A 27276-nucleotide genomic window follows, 5' to 3' on the forward strand; every position below is an offset into this window, starting at 1 on the left:
TGCTGCTCTGCATACTTGGCAGGCTCCTCCGGCCAGCCTGCTTTCATCTGCACTGTGGTGGGACGTCCTGTTTACTCCTGCCAGCTCCGCAGCTGACACGGCGCCTGTACCTTTTGGAGAGTGCTGGGGGTGATGGTGGGGTGGGGACAAGCCCAGCTCAGTAGGGACACCACTGTTCTGTAGGGACCACTGCTGTTGACACCATGGTGCCTGAGGGCTGCTCTAGCATTGTGCCACCACCACCATCCCCAAGGAATGCTCCAGTGCTGTGTCCAGCCAAAAGCTTTCCCTGTCCCTGGGTAGTTGCAGCATTGAGGGTGGAGAGTGCTGGTTTAGTCCTTTTTGCTGCTGTTCCACCTCCTCTTTTTTTTTTTTCTTTTTTTTTTTTAATTTGCATTTGGGTCACTCCATGTCCTGGACTTCGTGTGAATCACTGTGTTCCCAGCCCAGCTGCAGCACAGGAGCTTCATGGTGTGGGGACTTCTCACAGCGTGGGGAGCTGTGTGCATGGCAAAGGGACAAACACCAATCCTGGCACCAATGGCTGCGAGAAATAGCTGAGACTTGGGGTGGGAGGTGGTGTTGGGAGCCGACAGAACGTGGGTGAAACACCACTTCCAGCAGCTCTGGGCCAGCAGTCTGGAATATTTGTGGGAACCAAACATAAAAGTGGCCAAATCACAGGGCCCGAGCACTGCATACAAGGCTCCAACTGCAGCGCTGAGAGTTGCCTGTCTCATTGCTGAGACAGGAGAGCACTGGGTCCCTTTGGGGGGCATAAGCTCCACACCAGTACCTTTGTGAAGCTGGAGGCCACTAATTCTGCCTCCTCCCCTGCAAAGGAGCGTCACCTGTCCTGGAGCAAGAGGTTGCAAAGCCCTGTGGCAGAGAGTGATGGCTGCAGGATGGCCAAAACATAGCATGGAGGTGTGCAGGGTCTGTCCTGTGCCTGTGTAACAGTGTGAGCCTGTCCCACCTCACCTCTCAGCAGTTCCTGGACATTGCCCATATCCTCTTTTATTTTTTTTCCCCACATTTCCACTGTTTCCCACCCCTGCATCACCTGCAGATGGTTAAAATAAGTAGTCCCCAAGCCTTCCAAAGTTTTTTTTCTTCTTTCTGACTTTTAAAACCAGCCTTGAATCTATCAAAACCAATTCCTTCTCCACCACCCACCCCAGAGCTCCCAGCTCCCACTGCTTCTGGTCTGCCTCAGCTGCCTGGCAGGGCCAGCTCTGCTTCTGTACCCACTTGGAAAGCCAAGAGTGGAGTAGGAGATGAACTGAGAATCTTAAAAGCGGCTCGAAACACTTCCCACGGTGCTGCCGGACGAGCTGCACTTCTGTATGGCCCTGCTCCCAACCTCTCCTTCCTCCTCCTCAGCAGATGTGTCCCACTCCATCCTCCCCCAAACTGGAGTGGCTTCACTGGAGGGATGGTGCCAGCATTGTGCCTGCTCCTGCTGAAGACAGGGGACTGAGAGCATCAATGACACCCCAGCAGTCTGTATCAAGTGATGTTCTCGTCACGTCTACATCAGCCCAAGGAGCCTCCCCTTCTTTAGGGGTACACAGGATGGGCTGTTGTGTTATGAACCCCCTTGGGAAGTGGGGACCATGCTGGCTCCCTGCCCAAGCAGCCCATCCACTGGCCCTGGAGCACAGCATTTGGAACTGATCATGAATGACCGAGTGATTTACAGGGTGCAAGCGCCGTGGTGCTCAGCTGGTGGGAAGAGGAAGTGAGTGGGAGAGGGGTTGCAGCACCAGCATCTGCAACACCTCGCAGTGAGAAGGGAGCTGCACTTCCTCCCACTCCCCTCCACAGAATGGGGAGAGACTGAAAATCCCTAAGTAGCAATTTTTGCTGAGGTCATGGTGAGAAACTCTGCCTGCTCCAGGCAAAGACCTTCCTGCCTGCAGAGCCAAGGCAAACTGCCCTGCAGCAACAGAGACATCAGACACATGGTGTGTCGGTGTGAGCTGAAATTCCTCCCCCCCACCAACAATAACCAGGCTAGCTCAGTCTGGAAGCAAATGAAAAGCTGTATTTACAAGCAAAGTCTAAAATCTACAATGAAATGCAATGAATATGTACAAATATACAAAATTCACGACATTCACAAATATATACAATCAACAGAAAAAGCACAACCGATCTCCCTTTGCTTCCCCCCAAGGGGACCCTCCCAAAGGGGCCTCTCTCTCCCAGGAGCTTTTCCCCAGACCCCCCTGGACAGAGAAGCAGAGTTTGTTAATCAGAAAGTTGTTAACTTAGCTGCCAAGGTCAGTGTGTGTTATCTTCAGCCAGAAGAGAAGAAGAAACAGCAGCCAGACAGCCCAGCAACTGCCCCCACTGCCGAACGCAGAATGTGCAGAGTGCCTACTTTGTTTTGGGTAATAGTTCTTAAACATTTCTATCTATCCAATGGAAGTGTTTAGAACAATCACCATTTTGCTTTCTTACACCCAATAGTGACTTATTTACATTCTTTCACTTTCTCTGTTCTGAACTTTGCAAGGAAAAATTAAAAAGACAGTTTCAAACCATCACACATGGAAAAGTTCTTCCCCTCTTGCCTCCCACTACGCAACAGCAGGAAGACATGGCAGTGTGATTGGCTGCTCCATCACAGTGCCTGGATCAGCGACTGAGGTGGCCACAGCCAGGCCACTCTCCTTCCCTGCATGGCCACCTGAGCAGGTGAAGGCTGCTGGCATTCATACTGGGTGGTCACATCCCTCTGTACCGTGGTGCTGTGACCTACCAAGATGGTCCAGGCTGGGCTGCAAACATGGGATTTGGAGGATCTCAGATGAGGGGCTGGACAGGAGCCTCATTCCCCTAGCCCCTTCTGCAAAGCCTTCCAACTGCCAAGAGCAGGACTTCAGCATCCCCATGCGGTCAGACAGCTCAGAATCTCTCCCCAGTGAGGCTTCTCATTCAAGCTGACAAGCCAGTGGACACTTAGCTCTCTGTCCTGGCCTCCCCCACAGTGCTAGGAGAGGCCACAATCTCCTGAAAGTAGAGGTGCTCTGGTGCAGATCCAGGCTCCAGCAGCAGCAGGCACTGCAAGCACAGTGCCACATTCTGCAGAAACCACTACCTGCAGCACAGGCCATTTCCCACCCTGAGAGGTGCCAGGAGATGGGGCATGCAGTCAGTAACTGCATCCCAGTGAGCACACCACAGCCACCATCTCTGCCTGCTGCCAGCTGCCAACCCACTGACAGCTCCCAGAGGCAACACTCCTGTTAGTGCAGCTCAGTACACCACAGGAACAAATACAGTTGAAAGCATCTCCCCAGGGCATCCCCCCCTGCCTTATCTCCAAGGAGAGAGGCCTAACAGACCACTACTGAAGGCTGATCAGAAGGCAAGGTTTATTCAAACACATACTGCTCCTCCCCTCTTGCTTTCTCCCAGCTCTGCATTGCTCAGGAGAGCCCTGCCCTGCTCCTGCTGGGACAGGGAGCAATGCAGCAGGCTGAATGAAACTGCGGGGGATGGCTGGCTGGAAGGCACTGGGAAAGGTCACTGGGCAGGTGGCCTTCACATGTTCCCACCCCTGGTGGGAGTTCATAAACCTGGTACAATATTTACAAGCTAACTCTGATAGGGGCTTTATTTTCCTTCATGCCATCAGATTGCTCTGAGCACTCCAAGCCCTTTGCACCAGAGAACAGATTTAATCCTCTCAGCCTGGGGATGAAGCTGGAAAATGTGGGTTCCCCTCCCCCACCTCCGGCTTTAGGTGGAAAAAAAAAAAGAAAAGAAGAGAGGCAAATCTGTCAGTTACTAGTGAAGGGAGGAAAACGAGTGTCTGCTGAGAGCCACGAGGGTGAGAGGCACAGCATGAAGTCCTCTGTGGTTCTGCACTGCGCTCATGGGCAGGACTTCAGAGCATGGGGCGGGCTTCAGCCATACAAACACCTACAGAGCTTGAAAAATACACCATCGACAAAGACTGAGTTGGATCCTGGCTTACACCAGTCTGGCCTTCTGAGAACTCCCCTGGGGAGTGGGGCAGGACAGGCAGCACTGAGGAGGAGAGTGCCTGGGAACTCAACTGTCACAGGGCTGCAGGATGCAGTTCCCTCCCAGTGGCCTTCAGACTGGCTCTGCCACTTAGTGGTGACATCCAGGACCCCCAGCTTGGTCTGTCACAGCATCACTGGGGAATTTGGGAGCTTTCTACTTTAACCTGCAGTCTAATCAAGGGCAAGCAGCACTGCTGGATCTATCTGCTCTCACCAAACGCTGCCAAAGGGTTTTCCATGATCCTTCCCACCTCACAGTTTGCTCTTCTCCAAGACCCATGTTCCTGTATGAGGAGCAGACCCTGTCCCTCCAACCCCGTCCTAAGGGCACAGGGGCATCTGACAGCAGGAGATGCTGTTTGGTTTTACTGCAGTTGGGTGGTGGGGAGTTTCCCAAAGACCCACAGCTGGTGAGGGATGGGCTGAGGTTGGGGCAAGAATAGTGCAGGATGTAGGCAGGAGCTCAATCCCTCCATTTGACTGGGAGGATCAGGGAAGAAGAAGATCAAGGGAATACAGGAAGGTGAAGGATTTAGTTCACTCCCTGACAGAGATGCAGCAGAGTGGGCCCATGATCAGAGAGCAGTACAAAGGAAGAACTAGAAAGGAGCCCACGATAGCCTGGGGCAGAGCCAAGAAAGATGAGCCCACGCTGAGCTCTCCCAGCTCCCTGCCTGATGCTACCAAAGGCAGGTATAGACATTGCAGCATCCTGTGAAGAGGGACACCCTTACAGAGCTGAGCTGGTGGTGTACCCCTGCCCCCCATGCCATTTTTCCACACTTCTTTTACTTCTGCTGTGGAAAATAAACCAGTGGTGTTCAATGCTGCTCCAGTCCAGCATAAGCAAAGCAGCAGAGGTGGCTCAGGAAGGCTATCACACACACTGTGTGCAGGGTAAACATCTCCACAGCCTCATGCCCACATTCCCCAGCTGCTCCAGCATCTTCTGCAGGAGTGCCTGTAGCTCCTGAAGCCCCCTGGCATGAGGACCCCTCACAGCAGAGATGATCCTGGCCCTGTGCCCCCATCCAGGCTCCCCCTGCCAAACCTCACCCTTCCTCAGCAGGGTAGAAGCCACCTTGTTTCTAAAGCAGGATTGGTGCAGCATCCCCTGGAGGAAATGTCCACTGTGAACATTTTCCCACAGTGATCATTTTCCTTCAGAGGTTCTTTTGAAGCTGTCCATTTCAATTTTAACAGTCCAGTCTTCAAACTGGATTAGAAATCCCAAAGTCTGTGATTTCTAACAGCAAGCAGAGCAGGTTGAGACCTACAAGCAAAGGAAGAAAGCAGCCCTGGCAATACATTACTTACCTCAGAGAGCAGGAGGGACATTAACCATTTGGATTTCTGGCACTCATGTTCCTAATTCCTTCTACCCTCTACTACCTACTAGGCTTCATGGCACCATTACCCATCCTCAATTCATGGATCTACCACAATGTATGAAAGGTAACAAAATTTCAGGCAGGCTTATGAACAAGCAGAAAAAAAAAAAAAAAGAGAGAGTGAGAGATAAAATAAGAATCAATAAAGAGGAACAGCGGTTTTAAATTGTTTATTTTTAAAACATGAAACCCAAGCTGAATAGAAACCACAGAAATTACATTTAGGTTTTTTTGTTTAGTATTTGCAAACCAAAAAGTTACAGTAAAAAATAGCTACATTACAATCAAGAGACCTACAGAATTAAAAGTAAAGATACAAAAATGGGCTCAATCCTCTTGAATCCTCACGATTTAAAAACAGTTTGGGTTAAGTGCAGGAACACTTGAAAGAAACTAGAGCAGGTCCAAAGTTGTAAAAAAAAAAAAAAAAAAGGAAAAAGAAAAAGAAAGAGTTATATATATTTATATATTATATATGTATATAAAGTGGTATGATATACAACCATTATGGTTAAGAAGAAAGAACAGAAAAGTTACAAAAAGGCCAGGTACATGTTCACCATTAGGTTTCTGTGCACAGTGTCCAAGAAAATAAAACTTCCCTCTGGATGATGTGAATAAAACTCATGGGGCCTCCTGTTAACAAGGGACCTGAGGCACACGATGATGGCTTGGGCAGCTGGACCCAATGCAGAGGACAATGGAAGAAATAAACCTTTTTTTCTGGGGGGGGGGGAAGGGTGGGGGAAACAGACTGCAGTGGCCTCCAGCACAGAGGCTACTGGAGAAGCCTTGATGTGAGATTAGAGGAGGAACAGGAAGGAAGGAGTTGGGAATTGCATAGTGAGGAGCAATGTGGTATTAAAATATGCAGAGCACCTAAGAGCTTCATGCTACAGTTATCCTCTTTAGGTAAGGAAATTTTTTTTTTAACTTTCTGGTTGTACATCAATTTATGTTCCACTTTGTTCATGCATGCAGCCAGAGGGGCTGGGTGAGCACCCAGGAGCTCCAGGCCACCAGTAACCCCTTTCCCTCTCCCAGCTGGGCAACACGCTCACCATCACGGCTGGGCAGGCGATCTCACTCCCCCCAAAAAAGCACAGAGCACTTGATAGCCATCTAGGAACTGCTACCAAAACATCCCACACTTCTGCTGGGCCTCCTGGAATGACTAGGGAAGCCATCCATAGCATGCATACAAATAACTTCTAGAGAAGGGGGAGTAGGCTGCGATGAAAGAAGTCACCTGGTTAAAAGCAGATTAAGTCTTGTCAGGTCTCTTCTCTCAAGGCAGTAGATCTATTCCCTAGTATCTCCCTTGAGGGTTTTTCCCCTCCCACCCGGAGATGTTCACTGAATTACACTAACAGACTTGTCAAGCTGGGGAAGACCCTAGCTTCTCCTTGGTCTCCAGGTAGAAAGCACTTCAAAGACAGCTCCTCTCCCTAGCTCAGGGAGAGCTCACCCTCCTCATCTACTCCTGAATGGGGTGGGGTGGCTAGAAGCAACAAGCCAAGACACTTCTCTCTTCTTCAAAGGGCTCAGCATGGCATTTCAGTTGCTGCTAGAAGGAAGAGAAGGTGGGACCAGAAGTGAAGCATGGATTTATCCACAGAGGTACCTGTGCTTTGCTCTTAAGGGTACCCACCCAGTCCTGTCTGCTATCCCCCTGCAGCACCCAAAGCTCTTGTGAGCAATGGCTAAATGGCACCCTAAGAAATGGTTTCTCTCTGAAGGACCAAACTTTTCATGTATTTTCAGGGAACTGCTATGGAAATCCTAACTTAGGAGCACTTAAAACCCCATGCACCGTGTCCCCCTCAACACACTCCTTGCTTCTTGGCTGAGATGACTGTACACGGAAAATTAACACCTATCAAATGGGGAAAACTCAAAAAGGACAGGAGGGGAAGGGAGCACTCCATCCTTCACAGCTGGATACATGGATGCACGCTAAAAATCTTAGCTTGAACCCTTTTATCAGCACATAAAAATGAACTCAGTTTAATAGTACATACAGGATACAAACACTACAGTTATATTCCCAAGACAGCACAAGAAATTCACAGCCAAGTCTTGATTCGATTTCCTTTACAATTACAATGCAGTCTTGAACACTGGACACAAGAGTCCAACATGCTATTTACATTTCACATTGTGGAGATGTTTGTGTGCTTGGAAGAGTTCTCAGTTCCAAAAGAAAATGTCATTCACTCATGATGATGCAGTGGAAATAAACCAAGCCAACCAGACAAGCCAATGCCCACATTTGTGCTTCTGAAAAAGTAACATGAAGTGTCTTCACTGATGCAGTCACCTTCAACCGGGCAAGCTGCCTTGAATTTGCAGTCAGCGAGGTGTCCAGAGGCCAAGCTCACCTCCCCTGAATTCTGGACCCTTTTGCTAGCAACCAGTAACATGAGTAATGTTCCAGTAAGGTCAGCTAGGACACACCAAGTGACATGGCCTTGGCGTTTTGTCACATTAAAACCAGAGACACACGATGGACGAGAGAGAAGTCTCTACAGCTTTCCCTCCTACAGCTTGAAGAGTTTGGGCTCCCTCGACCATGAATGCCATCTAGAACAGATGAGTCTTCGCCAGATAGCACCTGCTGTTCACCCAAGAGGGAGGCACAGAGTCTGGGAGATCTTGGCTTTTGAAAGTCCACTCCTCAGACAAAATGTGACCATATGGATGAGACTGATTATGTCGCAGCCATAAGAATAGGCAAAGGCCATCTGTTCTTCAGCAGATCTGTTCAGACCAGCCTGCAGAAAATGCCACACTGTTGCTCGAGGTTCCAGTAAAAAAGGAAAGAAGAAGAGGAAAGAAAAAAAGGTAGTAATAACAATAATAAACCAAAAGAAACCCATTTGTCTGTGTTTCCTATCCAGCGCTCTGCACAGCATGCAGCGGGGCAGCAGAGTTCCAGGATGCTTTACAAAAGTGCAATATCCATGTCAAGTAAAGGAAGTGCTGGCTGGACAAAGGTACACAGCTCACACTGCAGTCATGTTATGCTGGCCTCCAGAGAGCAAAAGGTTATCTCTGCAACATTCTTTCCAGTTATATGTTGAAGTCACAGAGCACATATCTCCACATCCGTGCCTTGCTGTAAGCCCCAAACATTGTTAGAAGTTGTTCCGAGCGTTAAGAATGGCTACACCAAGCCTTGGAAGGAAGCAGGTCAAGGTGGCTGCTCCATCAGATGCTGCAAACAAAAAGGCATAGGCTCGCTCCCCCTGGCACAGGCTGGCACAGATGATACCACTGTGACAATCTAGATGCAACCCAAAGTACAGTCACACGTTCAGGATGCATTCTGTATACACAGAAGTCAGGACACAAAGCACTCCAGCCTTCAAAGCACACTGGGCCACAGAGCTCAGAGCAGCTCCCCCATAATACAGTGTAAGTAGCAATCTGAGCACATCCTTGCAAGGGGAGGTGGTGGCAGAGCAACTCAGTCTAATAAGGATTATATGGCTCTTGCTTCTTTCTTCAAAGCAAGGGGAAGGTTCAGTTCCCCACAGCTGCATGCTTCAGGCCCTGCAAGCTTACCCTGTCTCAAGCTGGAACACCCAGGTCTCCTGGTAGGCTTTAAGACAGGGTAGAAAACCTGGTGCTCATGAACCACAGTGTCACTCCACAACACCTGTGATTGTATTTCCCTTCCCCTGTTATTTGCTAACACAGAGGTATGTTTCAGTGTAAAGCCCATCAAACACGTCTGAAAGGGCATACTCAATCCTGAGCAAGAAAATCCTGCTTCCAGATTTAGGGTGAAGTGTCAAGTTTTCTCCAAAACCTTCCTTTCCTGTCTGCATGGTGCTGCCTCCTCCCTGTCTACCTCAGTCCTTTGAATGGTAACTGCTGGCCTACAGCTTTTGCAGTCTATTAGTGGTTTCTCTCTTAAGAGGAGTCTCAGAACTTGCTCTTCCACAGAGCTGGTACCATTTTACAGCTCCTAGTTAGCTAGGAGCAATTCCTACCTCACTGCAAAAAGGCAACTGGCTAGGGTAAAGGCAGGTTGGTAGATCCTGTGCCCCATACAGCAAACGTGGGGTAAACAGACACCAAGTCTGACCATCACTGAGGTGAAGACAAACTGCCTCTGCCAGTGGCTCGACTCCAGTTTGAAAGTGTTGCCCACTTGACTTTCTCTGCTGGTTATCTAAGATAATACTCAGCAGCCACACTGAGATGCCCTTGCTCAGAGGTAAAAAGACAAAAAGGAACATCATTGTTACCCTACTGAAAGGGCAGTACTAGACAGTACCTCTCAAGAGGCAAGTCTCTTCTTCCAGGAGGAAGCTGGCAGTGCCCACAGGAGCACTGCTCTTCAGTGGAAAGTACAGCACCAGTGGAGGATGTTGCCCTCTGCAGGCACCCAGCTGCCTCTTTGCAAGCCTTGTTCAGCCTCCTGTCTAGAAAAATGCCTTACATGTGCCCTAATATGGTCCGATAGTGGTTAGCAAAGTGCCTTGAGAAACAAACCAAAATAAAATAGAATGAAACAAAAGCTTGTCCTGACAGTCACAATGGTCTTCAGGTGTCACTTGGGTTTCTGACTCTGGAATGCAGAGGATAAAACTGACAATCTTGTGAGTTTGGTAGAACTGAGGCTCCAAAAGCCTCCTTCAATGCCAGTTCAGCAACCCTGTGCTGTAAATCATGATTTTCTTAAATCTTTTTTTTTTTTAAAGAAAAAAGTCCAGCAGAGTTCAGAGGTCATTCCTGCAGGGAAACCTCCCATTTGCTATGAACCCATTGGTGCTTCCAGCCTCTCTGTCCCATAAGATCTAGCATAAGAGAGCTGGAACTCTTTAGTGCAAAAATACCCCCATTAAACCTTGCAAGTCTTTTCCTGGACAAATTTGGCACCATGTGGGTGGCTGGCTCCTGTTTGATCTGTGTGTCAGCCTCATAAAGGCAGCACCCAGAATGCCATCTGCAAGTACCTGGGCTTCCCTGATGGAGCAGAGAGGTCAGGGTAGTTGACTGGTGCTGGGCCCCCTTGTTCCTCCTCAAGATTTCACATGCTAGATATAGTGGGAAAGAAAAAGGCGTTTTCTCAATGGATTTAAAAAACAAAACAAAACAAAACAAAAAGTTAACCAAGGTAGTGGAATGGTTTGCTCTAGAAGAGCCCCTGGCTCCCAAATGACAGTGGATATGCAGTGACACCATGAGGCAGGGGTTTTCCTCCTCCCCCACACAGAGCACCAGACCAGAGGACTCCCACCAAAATGCCATGTTGTGCATTGACTCAGCATCCCCTTGCTGTGCACTAGCCATGGGCACCAGCCTCTGCTTCTTCAGGGTTTGACAGACTGCTGACCCCACTGCAGCAGTGAAGAAGATCTACCACCATCTTTCACTGAGTTCCTCTGGGGAACAGAAGGGGGAAAAAAGGGGGCAGAAGATATTCACCAACTTTTTCTGACAGGCTACTCTAAAAAGCTGGCCCCCAGGCAGGTGGATCCAATTTCTTGCCTGCATGTGCTTGCTCTCTCTTACACATCAGGTACAACAAGGTGGAGGCTTAAATTCAAAAGGGGATTCCACTCCAGTGGGCAGGTACCAGGTTGGAAGGGTGGTCTGGACTGGAGAACCAGAAGGAGCTGCACTGGATTTTGGGCAGAACAGCAGGATTGTTCTACGAGGACAGCACAGGGGCACAGCAGTTGGCACATTGTTTAGTCTGACTGCACATGTGGGTTTTGTTTGTTTGTTTGCTTTTTTGCTTTTTCACTTTAATGCACACTGCCAGCATCTGGACGAGGTTGGTTGGTGGCGAGGTATTTGGCTCTCATGCTGGAGGTGTACTGGAAGAAGACAAGACAAGAAAACAAAACAAATAGAACAGAAAAAGTAAGTCAGAATGACTAATGTAGACAAGGAACCACAGATTACGACCACCTCCCATCATCAAACAGTCTGGATTTACAGCAAGCATATCAAGGAGCTGCTGGCTGAGTCTGACAAGAAAAGTTTCACAAGTCACTGTGTAGTCCACTCTGAGTAACATCCTGTCAGCCTGCTGGCCAGCTCAGTGCAGATGGGCTAACCATTCAAGCTCTCTGCAGAGAAAGAAATCCAATAGCCATTGAGTTGAAATATGGCACACTTGGCTTGGGAGGAGAGAGGGAAATGGAAATGATGCAGATGTAAAAACCCACCTCACACCTTCACCCTCTCTTAGTCGTGTTACAGCTTTCAACCATGCCAGAAAAGGAGGTGGAATGGTAAATGAATGTGCACTGCATTTTTACACTGCATTTTGCAGCACTGAGGGCATCAGAAGACTGCATGCATCACAGATGGGCAGTTTGAAAGAGAAGTGTGGAAGACTGAATCTTTGATCAATTTATGCCCAAGAAAGAACAGACCCTGCCAGGCTGGGAATGGGCTGCCATCAAACAAGATGATATCAGCTAACTGTTCTCAGATGGTTAACAGTCCATTGGGGCTTGGGATCCAACCTGCATACTGCACAGTAGTGGACAAGACTCCAGCTTGGGGGTGAGAAAGAAAGTCAGAGAGATGAGAGGGTTCATTTTGGTTTGCAGGGTTGTTTTTTCTTACTTTCTTTTCATTCTAGGCAAGGTAATCCAAAACAGCTCCCAGAGGCTACTGAGGTAACACATGCCATTCAGCTTTGAATAAGGAGCTGAAAAGCATGTAAGCAATAGCCAGCAGTAAGAACCAAAGATTTTGACCCTCTATGCCAATGTGCTCAATGCCTTCAGCATGACCACATCGCTGCTTCTGGGATTCTGCTTCCATGATACTAACAACCAAGCAACGAGGACAGACATTTTATTCCTCTTTTTATACCAGCTGGAGCTTGAATAATTCCATAATACCCACATCTTACTTCCCAAGAGTGCTCTTCAGCATACTAACATTTTATCACTTTTAAAGCTGAACCACATAAAATAGCTGGTTAGGCTGGCAGAGAGACAACTGAAAGGCAGCCCCACACCAGGAGCTATGATTTATCTTGCCTACTGGGAAAGAACGTTATCAGGCATCTTTAGAATCTCAAAAGCTTCACTGTCCAAGGGGGGTTTCAGAGAATTAATAGTATTTTATAATTTTTTTCCTTCAAAGGCTGACCTGGGCTCAGCTTCTGCACAATAGAAGAGAGGAACAGCTCCTTTGGCAGAGCTGACCCCATCGGCACAAGATGAAGACACCTGTGGCTTCTTTCCACACTCATTTTTTGAGTGTCTTCCATAACTGGAAAACTTTCTGCAGAACATGGATCTTAATATAAAACTCTGGCCCAGAAAAGGCATCTATATTTAGAAGACAAAGGGTACAATCTGCTCTTTGTCTTTAAGATGTGTCTTTTTGTCAGTGAGAAGGAAAAAGGTAGAAAAGACCAAGCTGAGCTAGTTTAAGGCCTATGTTCTGTGCAGTTTAATAAAAGTGATTCCTGTTTCAGAAACTTTTGGGCATTATTAAAACACAAGACTAACCCCACAGGCTCTGAGAGGCTTAGAAGTCAAAGAACTTTCTCATGGAGTAAGCAGGGCACGTTTCAGATAGTGCAGTGCTGAAATTACCAGCCAAGCATCATGCCAAGAAGAGGGTTTTAGGAGGAAAATGTATCTGATTGCTCATTTTCCATCTGTATTCTGTACAGTGACATGGGATAGGAGATGAGTATGAGCAGAGAACTTCCAGGTGCTAAAGGTTTTGTAAGAAGTATTCAGAAAAAAAAAATCTCAGATCATGGAAGGTTATTTGGCATCTTCCTGGATGAGTCATAGAGGTTCTGCACATAGCATGCAAGATAGAGCATTAAAAAACCAAAACAAAACAAAAAAATCAAGAAGGGCCACTGGAACTGCATTTCAAGAATGTAGAAAGCACACCCAATATGGAGGGAAAAAAGCCCAGAAAGAATTCACTCCTTGCTCCTTTTCCACCAGGAAAACCCCCCACAGTTGTTTAAGTGTCACTAAAACAAAGTAGTCAGGAACATGAGATCTGGATAGTCAAGCAGAGAGCATTTCACATTCAAAACCTACCTGCAATCCACCACCAGGAGCAAATCAAGACTCAGAGTAGTCAGAGTTAGGGCTGATAGTCTCTCCTTAACTTAGGATTTTTGTGCCTTTGTACCTTTTCCGATTAAAATTTGAACCGGTTTCTTCTTCTGTTATTAAAGTGTGTTTTTAATGACTATGCTAAGTATGATTAAAACCTGGATGTAGAGAGCTAAGACTCCACTGCACACCTCTCAACCAGCATGCACCAGATCTTCAGTCACTGCATTAGATACATATGAATGCTTTGCTCCACATGCTTTGGACAATAGTGCCTCATCCAAGTCCTTCAGCGCATCCTTTGCTGGGAAGATGCTGTGCAATACCCAGATTCCAACATGTGGTCAGGCCAGCAGGTGAAGCTGGATCAGCAGACACTTGTCAGTCACACAGATATGAAACCAAACTATATTACCCATACTTAAAGTAAGTCTTACACTCCTTTATAAAGTCGTTCTAATTAAAGCCTGAGCACGATTCAGAGCTAAGGAGGTCTTGGGCTCTACTCTGAGATAACCTGGATACAATGCTTGACACAGCTGTAAGGTGTACAGTTGCATTTAGTTTCCTTTAAAGAGGAACTTACCATAGAAGGTTAAAGAACATGCACAATGCAGCCATTCTCCCAGTACTCTTGCTGAAGTGCCCACATGTCTCTACACCCTCATTTACCCTTTCAAAAACAGCAAGGAGGACAAGTTTCAACCCATACCTTCACCACACTGTCAGCTCTTCTAAAAAGAATGCCTAAAAGACTTCTTGTTAGCATTTCTCCTGGTGGCTTGTGCTATTCAACACAGCACACCTCTCAGACACTTCCCAGGCAGCTAGGACAAACACAGCTGATTGCACACAAGTTTGTTTTTGTATTTCTCCAAAGGAACAACAACAAAAAAAAAACAAAACCAAACACCACCAAAAACTCTCTCCTTCACATTCAGCCTTGTTGAGGGTACAAACTTTCACAGGTATGGTTTGCCAGCACATACTAGTTAGGTGCTTAACACATACAGCCTGTGTATAAAGGAATCATTGCTTGCAAAACAAAAATAATTAGAATAATCAGTTAATTTTGAGACCATAAATTCCACCAGCTCCTGTGAACTGTGCAGACTGAGTACTTCACAGCTAACTGAGCTATGCTGGAAGATCACTTACCATATGAAACCATGACTCTGAGTAGAAACTATTAACTATTTGTGGTTAAAAAACCCACAGGTATCTCTCTTCAGCTACCTTGACTCTGATTTCCTGCCAGAGCTATTCAGGTAATCCAATAAAGAGCAAAGCTTCTGGATTCAAGTTCTTAAATGTGGATCCATCTTTCAAATACCTAGAGCACAGTAAACACACAAGGTTTGGTATCATTAGGTATGGGGAGGTGCAAGATGCAGGGAAACAGGCAATTCCAGCCAGTGGGTTCTGAATTCAAAGGGACTTCAGTTTTCCAAGTCAGAAGAACAGAGCTTCTGTTTGTTTTGTTGGCTTTTAAAGTCTTGGAAGGAATGCAATGCCTTTTTCTTAGCCCTGCAGACAGCCACATGAAACTCTGGGTGTGACCTTCAGTAAACAGAAGACAGTGCAGACTGAGATCAGGTCATGTTTCAGCCCAGAGGAGATTTCAAGTCCAGAGTGAGGACACTAGAATCCCCCCCTGCAACAAGCAGTATTTTATTTCATGGACCAGACCCATCTAACATCACTACCACACCGCCTGCCAGAACGAAAAAGCAGAAAACCCACCATAAGCTGATGTCCAGGAGCAGTCTTTGCAAGACTTAAGAGCGAAGGAAGTTGTGACCCTTTCAAGGGTGCTAGCACCATGCTTCAAGACAAGTTTGCATTCATGCACCATGGCAGAGGGCATCAAGACAGGCAGGCAGACAAACAGCAAGAGGCAGCAAGAACGCGGACCAAGCAGCGACATGACAGAAAGGAATCCAGTACAAGGCTGACCAAAGCCCCCACAGGAACAGCAGAAAAGAAGGAACAGCAGCTTTATGAACATGTATTTCTGGGAACAGAATGCAAGATACAGGTCTTAGATTGCACGAGCCAAAGGTGCCAGACCCTTTGTCCATCTGGAACCAACACCTTCCAGTTACTGTGCAACTGTAGGTCCCTTGAAGGAGCACTACCCTTCAGACCAGGTGAGTTGCCTGGTAGCATTAACCATACCTTAGATTCAACCAAGCTAGAAGACTACAAAGCCTAATGTAGATCACCTGACTCTTTCTGTAGAAGAGCAAGGGAAACACTGGCCACCTGGGAGAACATCAGCAACTACAGCCCATTAGGAGACCGGACAGTGAAATGATACTAGGAGGGCCCTGTTCACAGAGCCCGTGGGACATGGATAGGATGATTTGGACACACAAAACAAACAGAACAGTAAAAGGTTTTGAAACAGAATGAAATAGATCTTAGTGATTATGACTGGACCCTTAAGGGAGGTATTTATTTATTTGAGGAAGGTATTTACTTATTTATTTATTTTAAACTTGCTCATTCTAACTTTAAACGCAAGGATAAAAGGAGAAGCTGCACATGGATTTAACAGGCAATGAAGTCACTCTTCAGCACAGGCCACCAGTACCAGCCAGGATCCTTGGAACAAATTAAAAATTCTACTGAGGAGCTCAAAGCTTGTGGCAGGTACCTACTGGTGGTTTCAGGCACATGCTGTTATGACCAGTCAAGATGAACAGAACAGCAGTGGGGCTCAAGGGAAGCCAAAAGCTGAATTAAGACAACCAGTCTGGACTGAAAAGCTGCTAGATTGATTCTTTTTGCTTCTAGAAAATGGCTTCTTGTGATGACAGAACTTCTACTCTGCATTTGAAGTGCAAGGCTAGTTCTACATTCAAGCAGCACTCAGTACTAAGCGTTCAAGTCGTTCTCAAGCATGGACTCTGAGTTGAAGCTGCTGGGAGTTCGCTTTTGCAAGGCCTGGGCACCTATAACCCTCACGAGGTGCACCAGAAGCCTTTACAAGGCTGATACTGCTCCTTGAGTCTGCACCAGAGCAAAAATTTTCACTTTAACCCTTGGCAGGAAGGAATGGGGTGGGAGGTGCAGAGGGAAGGAATGTGAAGAAATAAAAGGCACTGGCCTGGGATAAACAGTGCAGGGATGAAGGGAGTGGTTGGGAGTGGAGAAGGGGTTGAGCAAGAAGGACCTTGTTTCCAGTACCTGTTCCATTTGCGGGCGCTGTTACCAGTATGTCCGTGCACTGTCCGAGGGCTTAAGCTGCCAGCTCATATGGCTGCTACTGTCCATGGCAGCCAAATACAACTGTGATGACGCAAGAAAGAGAGAGAAAAAGAGAGTGCAGCCTCAACGTGCATGAAAAACACAGTGCAAGCAAGTGAAACGTTGTGGTGTGTGTGTCAGCGACAAGGTGGGCTCTACAACCCTGAGGGAATAGCCCTGTGGCAAGAAGGAGAAAACAGAAGGAATGAGAGAAGGGAAATAAACAAACAAACAAAAAAGCCAGGAAAAGTAATGGACAAACAATGCAGCAGGATCATCACATCTTAGTTTTCACCATCTGTTCACAGAAAGCTAAACAGAACATAGCAGCTCTGTCCACCCACTGGATACAACCTATTTGGATGGTTATCCCTACCCCTCCTTCTCCCTCCCCAAAAGATGCAGGGAGCGTGCATTGCTATTCTCTTTTACTTTCTCTCCTCCCACAGACAATTTGCTATGAAAAGTTACAATTTCTTCTGCCTCACTAGGGTCTCAGCCATCTGCTATGGAAAGCTGCAAACACAAAAATCCCAGAAAACCCCCCTTCCCTGCTGCCTGCCAGTGTGAGAGTAGACAGGATTTTTGTTGTATCCACTGCCCATCTACAACATCTCTCCAGAAAACACATTTATCCTGTAGCCTCTTCCTTGCCTTGTCTAGGGACAAGCTCCCCTTGTCTATAGGCACCACACTGCACTCTCATCCTTCAGCTCCTGCACTCCCTATAGGCCATAGTGATGGCTGCCAAGTCAAATTACTCTGAAAATAAAATCTCATCTTAATCCAGAAACCAGCCTAAGGGCACCAGGACTCAGATCACCCCTTGGGTTATTAATGCAAACAGCTACTGAAGAACCAGGGAACTTCTTGCATAACTAAAGGCCCTGCAGAAAGGAATGTGCTTTCTGTAAAGCAGCAGAGCTACAGGACAAGGGAAAGCAGGACCTTGGTCTACAGACATTGAACAAATATGTGCCTTAGCAGTACCAGAGGGACAGTGCCCTTTCCACAGCAGGAAACGCCAGCGGTAAAGCATTTGTCACACTCTACTGTGTGAAGTACATCAGTTCTTCTCCTGAGGACCATCTCGTTGCTGAGAGCAGATAATGCTACCAAAGCTTGCAGTAAGAGTACCACCAGGGATCAGGAAAAACTTTGTGAAGGTTGAAAGAGGTCTGGCCAAGTACAGAGACAAGGATCTACTCTCCACTTTTCCACTTCCTCTACAGCAAGGTGAACTGCTCCTTCTGAAGGGAAAACATCAATGTGATGTCCTCTTTTCCAACATATTTCCTACTCCATCTTCCAACCCATTCTTCCTCCCCTTCCCACGATTTTGAGCCATGCACCACAGAGTGTATTTTCTTTACCTATACCTGGAGACTGGTTGATTATTGAGCATGCCACTACTCATCCTCTGTCATCACACCACCAAGTCAAGTGAGCACTGCGATGGCATGTTCTCCAAGTTCTGGTGTAAGTAAGGCTTACAGGATCCAGTGAAGGAGGGCAAGATTTATCTAATTCTTACACAGACATGAAGGCAAGCCCATGTTTTATCCAGCATACAGAATGGCTATTAGGCCACTCCAAATACCAAAACCTTCCATGAAAGTTGGTTCTTGTTTTTTTGTTTTTCTTTTTTTTCCTTTTCCTCCATAGGAAATTAAATACAAAAATAGATTCTAAAGAAAGTAAAACAGTTGTGAAAGAAAGGTTAAAAAAAAATCTCAACAGAAAAAAAAAAATTAAAATACAGACTTCATCCTACCATCTCTTTAGGGCAGATTAAGGAGAGAGGTTCAGCAATAACTCTGAATTTACTGCTTTAACAAGTCTCTTTTTTTTTGAAACTTGAGGAACCAGTGCCACAGATAGCAAGTACACTGCATGCAAGTGAATCATCCTGCTGAAGTCACCCACCAAGATACTCATGCACTTCAGTGGTGGCAGGACTGGGCCCATACCAGTGTTAATAGATTGAGTTTTATTCTTTATGTGAGCAATGTCCAAAGTAGCATAGCAGGGCTTTATTCTCCATGGCAGCTGAGACATGGCTTGTATATTCAAACTGCTGCCATCCATGGGCCAGATCCTGTGTTTGGCTGCACAATCAGCTCCCTTGAGAGTATATAGGAGTGGTAAATGTGTATTGCCCAAAGTTGCTGAAGCAGAGAGGAGCAGTAAAGAGAGACTTACTGAGGGAGGTGGGGACTCCCGGCCAATGAGCGGGGTATTCTCGCAACGGGGGTTCTGGAAATTTGCATTCTGGCTCCTAGGAAAGGAAGACACACATGGTAACAAGGGGTATGTGCCATGCTTCTCTGGGAAGGTCTCTGATAGTGACATGGGACAGAGCATATGCACTCCCAGAATTACCCTATCAGGTCCGTTCTGCCTGAAAGCTTTCCCACAAGGCCAGGTGGATTCCTCTTTTTTTCAGACAAGGGCACAAACCAAGCATTATTTTCCTCAGACTGAGCACTATCTCTACACTCTTAACTCAGAAGGGCTCACACTGAATCATGTCAAGTGATTTAAAAATAGGTCCATGTGAAAATCTGCCTCTCTGCAGCATCAGAACTGCCAGGCTGAAGAGAGAAAAAAAAAAAAAAAAGGAGATAAAATGAGGACAAATTGCAAGGGGAAGAACAAAATGATGTGCCAGCCCTCAAAAAAAGGGGTCCTGAAGGTAACCCAAGTGTGATCAGGGTTAGATACATCTGGAGAAAGCTCTGAAGATCCCACCTGCAACAGATGTCTGAGGCCTTGAGCAACGTGGTGTAGTGGAAGGTGTCTCTGTCCACGGCAGAGGGGTCGGAACTAGATGAACTTTAACATCCCTTCCAACCCAAACTATTCTATGATTCTATGTCAGAACTGATTCCAAATATTGTGGAAGGATAGAGCCATCCACAGGTTTAGTCTTGGCTCTCAAGTCTCTCAGGAGTCTTAAAATCTTGTGGCAAGACTGCTCTGTCTGAAGAATTAAGCATTCTAATGAGCAGGATCACTGTGTAGTGAGGACCTCAGAAAATATTTTCCCACTTCTCTCTAGACAGATTTCTAAACCCTGCAGGACAAAGCTGTTCTCATTTTGGAGCATGCTGCCCAACACAACTCCTTCTACTGCAGCACTTCCAAGTTATTCACTTCTCCCAGGAGAAGCCAAGCCTTTTGACGCTAGGAACAAAATCCTTCATCGCTTTCTACTGCTTGGTGGAAAGTGCCAGCCTGGCAGCACTTAGCAACAACAGAAAGGAGAGTGAAGCAGCCTGGAGAAGCAGAGTCCAGCCCTCTTGTTGGGATACTCACATGTACTCTGTGACAGGAGCATTGCTGACTGTGTGTGCTGCTGCTGGAATGCTGGTCTCACTGCCATAACTACTCCCACAGCTATAGAGGCTGGGCATGTGCACTCTGTAAAGATTATCGTGTGTTTGTCTACTCCCTTGAGCAGCTGATTCGTCTTCCCCATCATCATCTGAGCTTCTGCAAGAAGGAGAAAAAGTTCCTCCTAGAACCCTACAATTACCCCACATGTGGGGCTTGCAGGAAACCATGGTAATCCTAGGAACCTCCCAACCATCTTCCACACCTCCACATTTATACCCATTTGGGATGCCTCAGGGTGGCAGTGTCAAACACAGCCCACACCACAGTGACTCAGACCTCCCACAGGTACCATCTGGACTTTCACACTGCGTGGTCCCCTGCAGTCCCCTAGAGTCTTCTCTCAGGGCTTGGCAGACAGCACAGATCTGCAGCTGCCCAGGCACTCCACCAAAGGATGGACACATCCTGAAACACACAGCACTTACACAGAGAGCAGGGCAGTGGGCATGGAGTACCACACACCCCACAGAAAGCAGACCTAAAAACTGCCATCTGTGTCTTTCCATTCCTCACAGCCAAATCCAAAAAGCTATAAAGGATAAGTCTCTATAGACTTCTCTGAACTTCCATTCTGGTTGCAAAGAGCCTGCTTCAGCTCCTTGCAAAATCTCTGAATTCTTTACAGGGACTAAGTTGCAATGCTTGTGTCTGATTTATTCTCACCCAAATGCCAGAGTTTTAAATCCATTTTAATTCAGAGCAGAGCTGTTTGCTAGCTGGCTCCTCCTCTCCTTCCCATAGTATTCTCTTTTCCCTGTTACACCACACAGTGCTATTTTACCTCCCCAATTATGGTATGAAGCACCAAGGTTTGAAATATTTTAGCCACACCTGACAAACCTAGCAGAAAGGTTCCCCAGGAAGCACTTCGCTGCTGGCAGGGAGGCACCATGGACACCGTTAGGACGTCCCCCAAACCACCTACAGCTTCTGTACCACGAGGTGGCACTGAAGATTTGCTGAGGGGATTGCAGCCTGCACGGTCTCTTGCAGGCAGCAAAGGGTGATATCCTCCACCTCCCGCAGGGAGGCACCGGCAGAGCCGGTGCGACAGGGAATGTGACAGGGAATCCCTCCGTTCAGAGCAGCAGCCTGAGCCTGCTGGGCTTGGCAGGGCAGGCAGCACAGGAGGCACCACTGGGTAAACCTTTCTCCTGCAAACGGGCAGGCTGCCATTCTCTTCCTGATCATCTCTGTGCAGCTGCATGTGGAAGAGGTAAGGAAACAGCCATTTTCTTAAGCCCTGTTCTGATGCACTTCCCAAGGGTTTCTCGGTGGGCACTGCAGCCCTGGCAAGCTCTGCCTTCCTGCTATTGTTCAGGATATTCTATTCTACTTAGAACCCTGGGCCTGGGCTTAGAACGCACAATAACAACAACCAATTAAAAAATAATCATGTTTCAGGAACACAGAAGAGAATTTGCTGCAGTCTACTGCTCTTCTGCAAAACCAAAGAACTCAAAGACTATTTTAATAGCTGCATGTCATGCAGCAGCCAGTCAGTGAAGCAAAGGATTGCTCAAGACTTACTGATCAGCCTGGTTAGATCATTAATGCTAGTTCCAAACAACTCTGGTGTTAGGTGACTGCCACCAGTTTGCAAGTGTCTCATCTGCTCATGCTATTGTCAACAAGACAGTTCCCAGCTTCTATTAGCTATGCAAGCTAGTCACCCCAGCGTGAGCAAAGCAAAAAGACAAGTGTGAATGGCTTCTCATTCCAATCCTGTAGCTCATCCGAGAGCAAATGCCTCAAAGCAGTCTGAGAGAAGAGCTATTTTACAGAGATGGCACACAGTTCAAGCATTACCTCTCTCTACAGCTATAATCATTCATTCTTGATTCTTGATCTCCTACAGTGTACTGAGCACTCTGCACAAACAGTATTATAAGGTTCAGATGTAAATATTAACCACGGCCAGAGCAAAAGCCAACAGTTGTGTGGTTTTGTTTTTTTTTTTTCTGTTGGACTTGTACTTATGAAGCCTCATCCCTCACACTCCTGGGATCATATGGGAAAGATCTCCATATGCTCACAGGCAAAAATCCAATAGCCACTCTTCATTAGGAAAGAGCTCTACAACACTACAGGATCTAAACCCTCTCTATACCTTTTTTGCTGCCAGGTGTGTGGGACGCTGCACACAATGGAACTGAACATGAGGGCTGTGACAAAGGAGAAGAGAACCAGGTAGATGAGGCCTTCCACTCCATCATAGCAAAAGCCTGTCAAAGCCTGGACGTAATCCTGGGGAGAGAAATAAGCAGTTTCCTGGTCACTACAGAGTTAACATCAAACTCTAATTCAAACCCCCTTCCCCTGAGATACTTTCTCTGAGGCAATTTAAGAAATCACAGAAATACACTCTGGAAAAGGGACTGTTTGAGGTACCTCTGGTGATTTTCATACCTGATCTAACTTTTATTTCTTCTCACAAAGCCCAGCTCAGACTTAGACATGGAAACATTTTCAACCAATAAGATTTTAATAGAAAAAACCAAACCAAGTCAAACTTACCCACCCAACTTAAGGTACCAAATCTTTCATTAAGCCTCTCAGCTCCCACATTATCTCCCATTGCCCAAGAACACAAACGTGGGCCATGCATTTCTCTGCCTTTAGAGATACAGCTTGGTCAACAGTTAGGACATGCAGCTGCAAGGCATTCCACCCCAGGGGAAAGGCAACAAGTTATGTGCAACAGAAAAAACCAAACCTGAAGGCCCCTGAAACCTTAGGGCTGCAGTTTGTAGATGTATAAAGGCATGTATCTGGTTTTATCTGTTGACCTTTAAACAGAAAGCTAACTTGATCCAAATTCCCAATCTCTTTTCTGCTGGAGTCAATCAGTAAAAGCTGTTGTAAACTATTCTGGCACATCAGAGATGTGAAACTCCAAAATAATCAGCATGCTACAGGCTCTACACCCCCTTAGTAATTTCTCTGCTCAAGCCCAGTTACTGATTACTCACCAGATGAAGACTCCGACAGTCTACTAAAGCTGTCAGTTGCTGCAAGTTGATTTCTGTTGAATTTAAAACCTCCTGGATCCGAGTAAGGTACTCCTGTAAGCAACAAGCTAGATATTATTGCAAGGCTGTGGCTTAGCCAGGGCCTTGTACAAGGGTAAGGGAAGTCAGAAAGCACAGGGAGAGCAAATTTGAGCAGAATTACCTTGGAGGTGGGGTGCTCTCTGCTTGCTGACCTCATGAGTTCCATAACATCATCTTGCATTTCGACCAGGGCCTTGTGACTTCCTGACAGCTTCTGCTCAACAGAAAACATGCAACATTTCAGCAATTCAGGCCACATGCACCAATGGAACTCCTGGGAAAAAGACTTAAATCCTAGTTCCTGAATATTGAAGCATCATCTGTATGAATGGTACACGTTAAGGATATCTCAACTGACATGGGTGAAGCTGTGATAGGGTTAAGTTTGACTTTTTGCAACCTGGAAGAAGTACAGACAGAAAGAAGAAGAGAAGGGAAGAATCAAAAGGAAAAGAAAAAAAGCCAAACCCTAAACATATAAACATACACAAAAATATACACACAGCTGGGGCTTGGTCCAGGGCGGAGGGGAAGAAGAAAGAAAAGACACAAAACACTCATGTTCTCACCACAGAGCACAGCTGGATTTTTCTACTAAATCAGATGGCTGAGAAAGACTTAATGTTAACATTAGAAGTTGTTTGTATTAGAGTGCAGCCTTCACATCCCATTAAAGCATCCTTGGGAATTTCACATGCAATAGCATGTCAGAGACTGTACTGAGCACCCAGAAACGCAACAGATGGCAATGGTGCATCATACCACAGCTTGAACTGTTCTTACCCCACCCTTTGAAACAGAGGAAGATAAGACTTAAAAAATCCTAAATATAAATGGTGAAGCAGCTGGTGTCTGCCAAATGGTAGGTGGTGTGGGTTCATTCTGGCCTCTGATATGCAAGACAAAGTTTGGGATAGGCTCAGGTGCTGTTCTTCAGCCCCCACATGAAAGAATAATGACTCACATTTATACTTCAGGATACAAATCCTTCAACATCCAAAGGATGCAAGAGGCATATATGAGAATCACTCCCCCACCCACAGAAGTGGCTGCACTTTGGGAGTGGAGTGTTGCCACTGATTAACCCAAAAGAACCTGCAAGGAGAGATTCAAAGCAGAAATATGTAGTTTCCCACCCCAGTGTTAACTGTGGGTGATCTGTCTCCATGCTGATGCTCTTAGAAGAGTGCCATGTAAACAGAGGTGCCACAAAGCCATGCTCCTCACCACATCACACATCACCCTTCTAAGAGGGTATCCTGGACTCGAAGCTATGGAGGCACTGATGATGAAGCTGGAAAAATTGCTCACTAAACCACAGTGCCACCTCTTGCACTGCCAGCAAACACCTATCAAAGCTTTACCAAAAGGTGGAGTGGTCTCTAAAGCTAACACCTTGCAATTTGCTGCATGCTGGACTAGAAAGCATTTAAGCTTTCTCCCACAGGATGCTGAGAAGGGGTGAAGGGAGCTCCGATGCTTACACTCACCTGCTGGAAAGGGTTGGGGTATCCAGCACTACAGGTGATGTAATAGCGGAGAGTATCTACAAAAGGCAAGAGAGAAGAAAATCATGCCAGCTGTATTGTTCCAGCTCTGCAGTATTTTACAGCTGCCACAAGGGAGGTGTTAAGTCCTGAAAGCAACACATAAAATGAGAATGCAATATAAATGGAATCTCTTCCTTCTCTCCATGTAGGATTACAGAGCGAGGATGGCACTAGAGAAAGTGAGGTAAGCTGCAAGCTGCCTTTGGGGAGAAAAGAAAGATTTAGTGGGTTGGTTGGTTGGTTGGTGGATTGTTTGTTGTTTTTTTTTTTACCAGTGAAAGGCAATAGGGCTGCCCCATCTAAATAGATGAAACATCCCCAAAGTTTTATTCAGACAATAGCATTATCCACTGTACAAACACAAGACCTCAGTCTAGGATAAACCTAACTGAATATTTAATTTCTGCAACTTCCAAGTGTCAGAAACCCTTTCTATGATCACCAAAAAGCAATCACAGACTGCTGCTTAAGGCACAATGCAACTTTCAGCCAGTTCAGTTCAGCAGCTAGGTCACTATACAGACATAAAGTAGTAGCACAGGAGAGGTAGTAGCAGTGACATAAATACAGACTACTATCAAAAACACCTGTGGAAGCACCTTGTTGGGCTAAAGGAGGTGCATAAACACACCTCTGTGCTACCACACAAACACTGCTTCCTAAACGTACGAATTCAAGGGCAAAAAAGGGCAGAAGACATCTTCACAACCAAAGAGTCTTCTGTCATATTCAAGGAGAGTCTGGTTTTAGGCAGTGTTCTGTAGAAGAACATTAATAAAGTTCTCCTAATTCAAGAAAATCATCACTTTGAGTAATATAATTTCCTACAAAAGGTATCACTTTGAGAGCAATCAAAGTGGATGGAAGGCAACAAGTTCTTATCTCTCTGCCATGTATTAGGGATGAACTAGTAAACAGCAGTTTGTATTTGAAGTATGCCACTTGCACACAATTAGATTTTAATTAGAAGGCTTTAATTAGACTTCAACTAAAAGAGTGTACATCATTTATTTTGTATCCTTCTTCTGACTCATGCAAAAAAGTTTTGGTATTGAGTCAAGAGTGTGGACTTGATCAGAAAAGCAAAGCTCTTACCAGGACAGCAGCAACAGTTCAAGGGACCTCAGATCATGTACTGGTAACATCCCAAAAGTTAGTCTTAATACTGAGTAGCTCTACCAGTAATCACTGCATGATACACCTTCAGTTATGACTGTCACATTGCTCTGCTAGCAGCAGCATTTATTCCCAGGCTTGCAGACAGTTTTATTCCTGCTCATTCAGATGCATATGAAACCAGCCTGGTGCCCTCATGAGCCTTCCATAATACTACACCGACTGCCAGCATGCACCAGTTACAAATATCAGGACTTTCCCCTGCCATTTTCAATAATTCTGTTGAGGCAGGGAGTTCCAGAAGACTTAATCTAAAAGTATTTGGGAGATAATTTCTCAAACATTTACAGTTCCTCTTTGGATGAATGGAAGTGCAACAGCTCAGCAAAACCAAGGGTGACATTGGTAAAGACTACAAAACTCCCTGAACACACATGCACTCTGCATCTCTCCTTCCCCCCTAGTATCCTTCTCTATGGTTTCTTGTTTTTGTTCTAAATCTTCCATTTGTGACTTTCAGTAACACATATTCCAGGCTGCAAAGCTGCTCTAATCAATCCCGACTCAGAAACCAGCGAAAGGCACAACCACAAGCCAGCGGAGATGTGGAGGAAGCAGACCTGAGTGTATCCTGACACTGTCAGGCTTCCCATAAATATTGAATGCACCTTTGGGCAAGCCAACACACTGGGGACCAAGTGGTGCAACACAGACTGTCAGCTCCTGCATGCTGGCAGTGCAACCTGACAGCTGTTATTTATAATTCATTAGCCTACTTTGGGGGCAGCTTCTGCCAGCTGCTCCATCTCCCCCCCACCGACTCTTTCTCGGGGCTGACTTACAATCTCCCCAGCCAAGCCTCTAAACAGCATTTAGCAAAACCTGGGCAGAGAGGAGGGCAGCAAGAACTGCTTTGTGTGCTTCACTTGGGCAGGCAACACAAAAAACTGTCCACAACTATTGAGGCAAGGTAAGGACTGCTCCTCCCAGGCTTATAAATCACACTCAGCGATTATGGAAAAACTGATTAAGATGCACCTTCACTGAGCAAGTAGCATAGCAACAGCAACCCACAGAATCACACATGGTGACCTAAAGGAGCTGTGATCTTGTCACCCCTTTATTTTACACCAATGAACCACTAAAAGTTTCTCTTAGGCTACCCATGATGGTATCAAGTTTACATCACCTCTGTGAGTGCATTAAGTTGCATGACATACTGCTAATACACAGCCTCAGAAATGTTTCTTGAGGGCTGTGGTGGGTTGGCATAGCCCTAAAACAAGTACAATGGCCTTCTGGATCATCCCTGGTGGACACATTAGAGACCAGAGTTCCTGATGTCATCGCAGTTCACAGCTTGTAAACCCAGGATAAAGGTTGCTGGTTACAAGTGAAGCAGAAAGCAG

At 46.3% G+C, this 27276-nt stretch overlaps 1 protein-coding gene across 1 annotated transcript in view; it reads right to left on the reverse strand.

Annotated features, from left to right (window-relative positions):
- Nucleotides 1-10982: 10982 nt before the first annotated feature.
- TTYH3 (tweety family member 3) overlaps nt 10983-27276 on the reverse strand; it is a 77195-nt gene continuing 60901 nt past the window's right edge. The window contains exons 8-14 of the mRNA XM_054391041.1: nt 24692-24747; nt 23323-23415; nt 23121-23213; nt 22259-22395; nt 20068-20244; nt 18952-19027; nt 10983-11265 (exon numbers count right to left, since the gene is read on the reverse strand). Coding sequence (XP_054247016.1) covers nt 11194-11265; nt 18952-19027; nt 20068-20244; nt 22259-22395; nt 23121-23213; nt 23323-23415; nt 24692-24747 — 704 coding nt within the window. The 3' untranslated portion in view covers nt 10983-11193. The remainder of the gene's footprint in view (nt 11266-18951; nt 19028-20067; nt 20245-22258; nt 22396-23120; nt 23214-23322; nt 23416-24691; nt 24748-27276) is intronic.

This window comes from Indicator indicator, chromosome 22 (assembly GCF_027791375.1).
Source record: "Indicator indicator isolate 239-I01 chromosome 22, UM_Iind_1.1, whole genome shotgun sequence".
Classification (NCBI taxonomy): Eukaryota; Metazoa; Chordata; class Aves; order Piciformes; family Indicatoridae; genus Indicator; species Indicator indicator.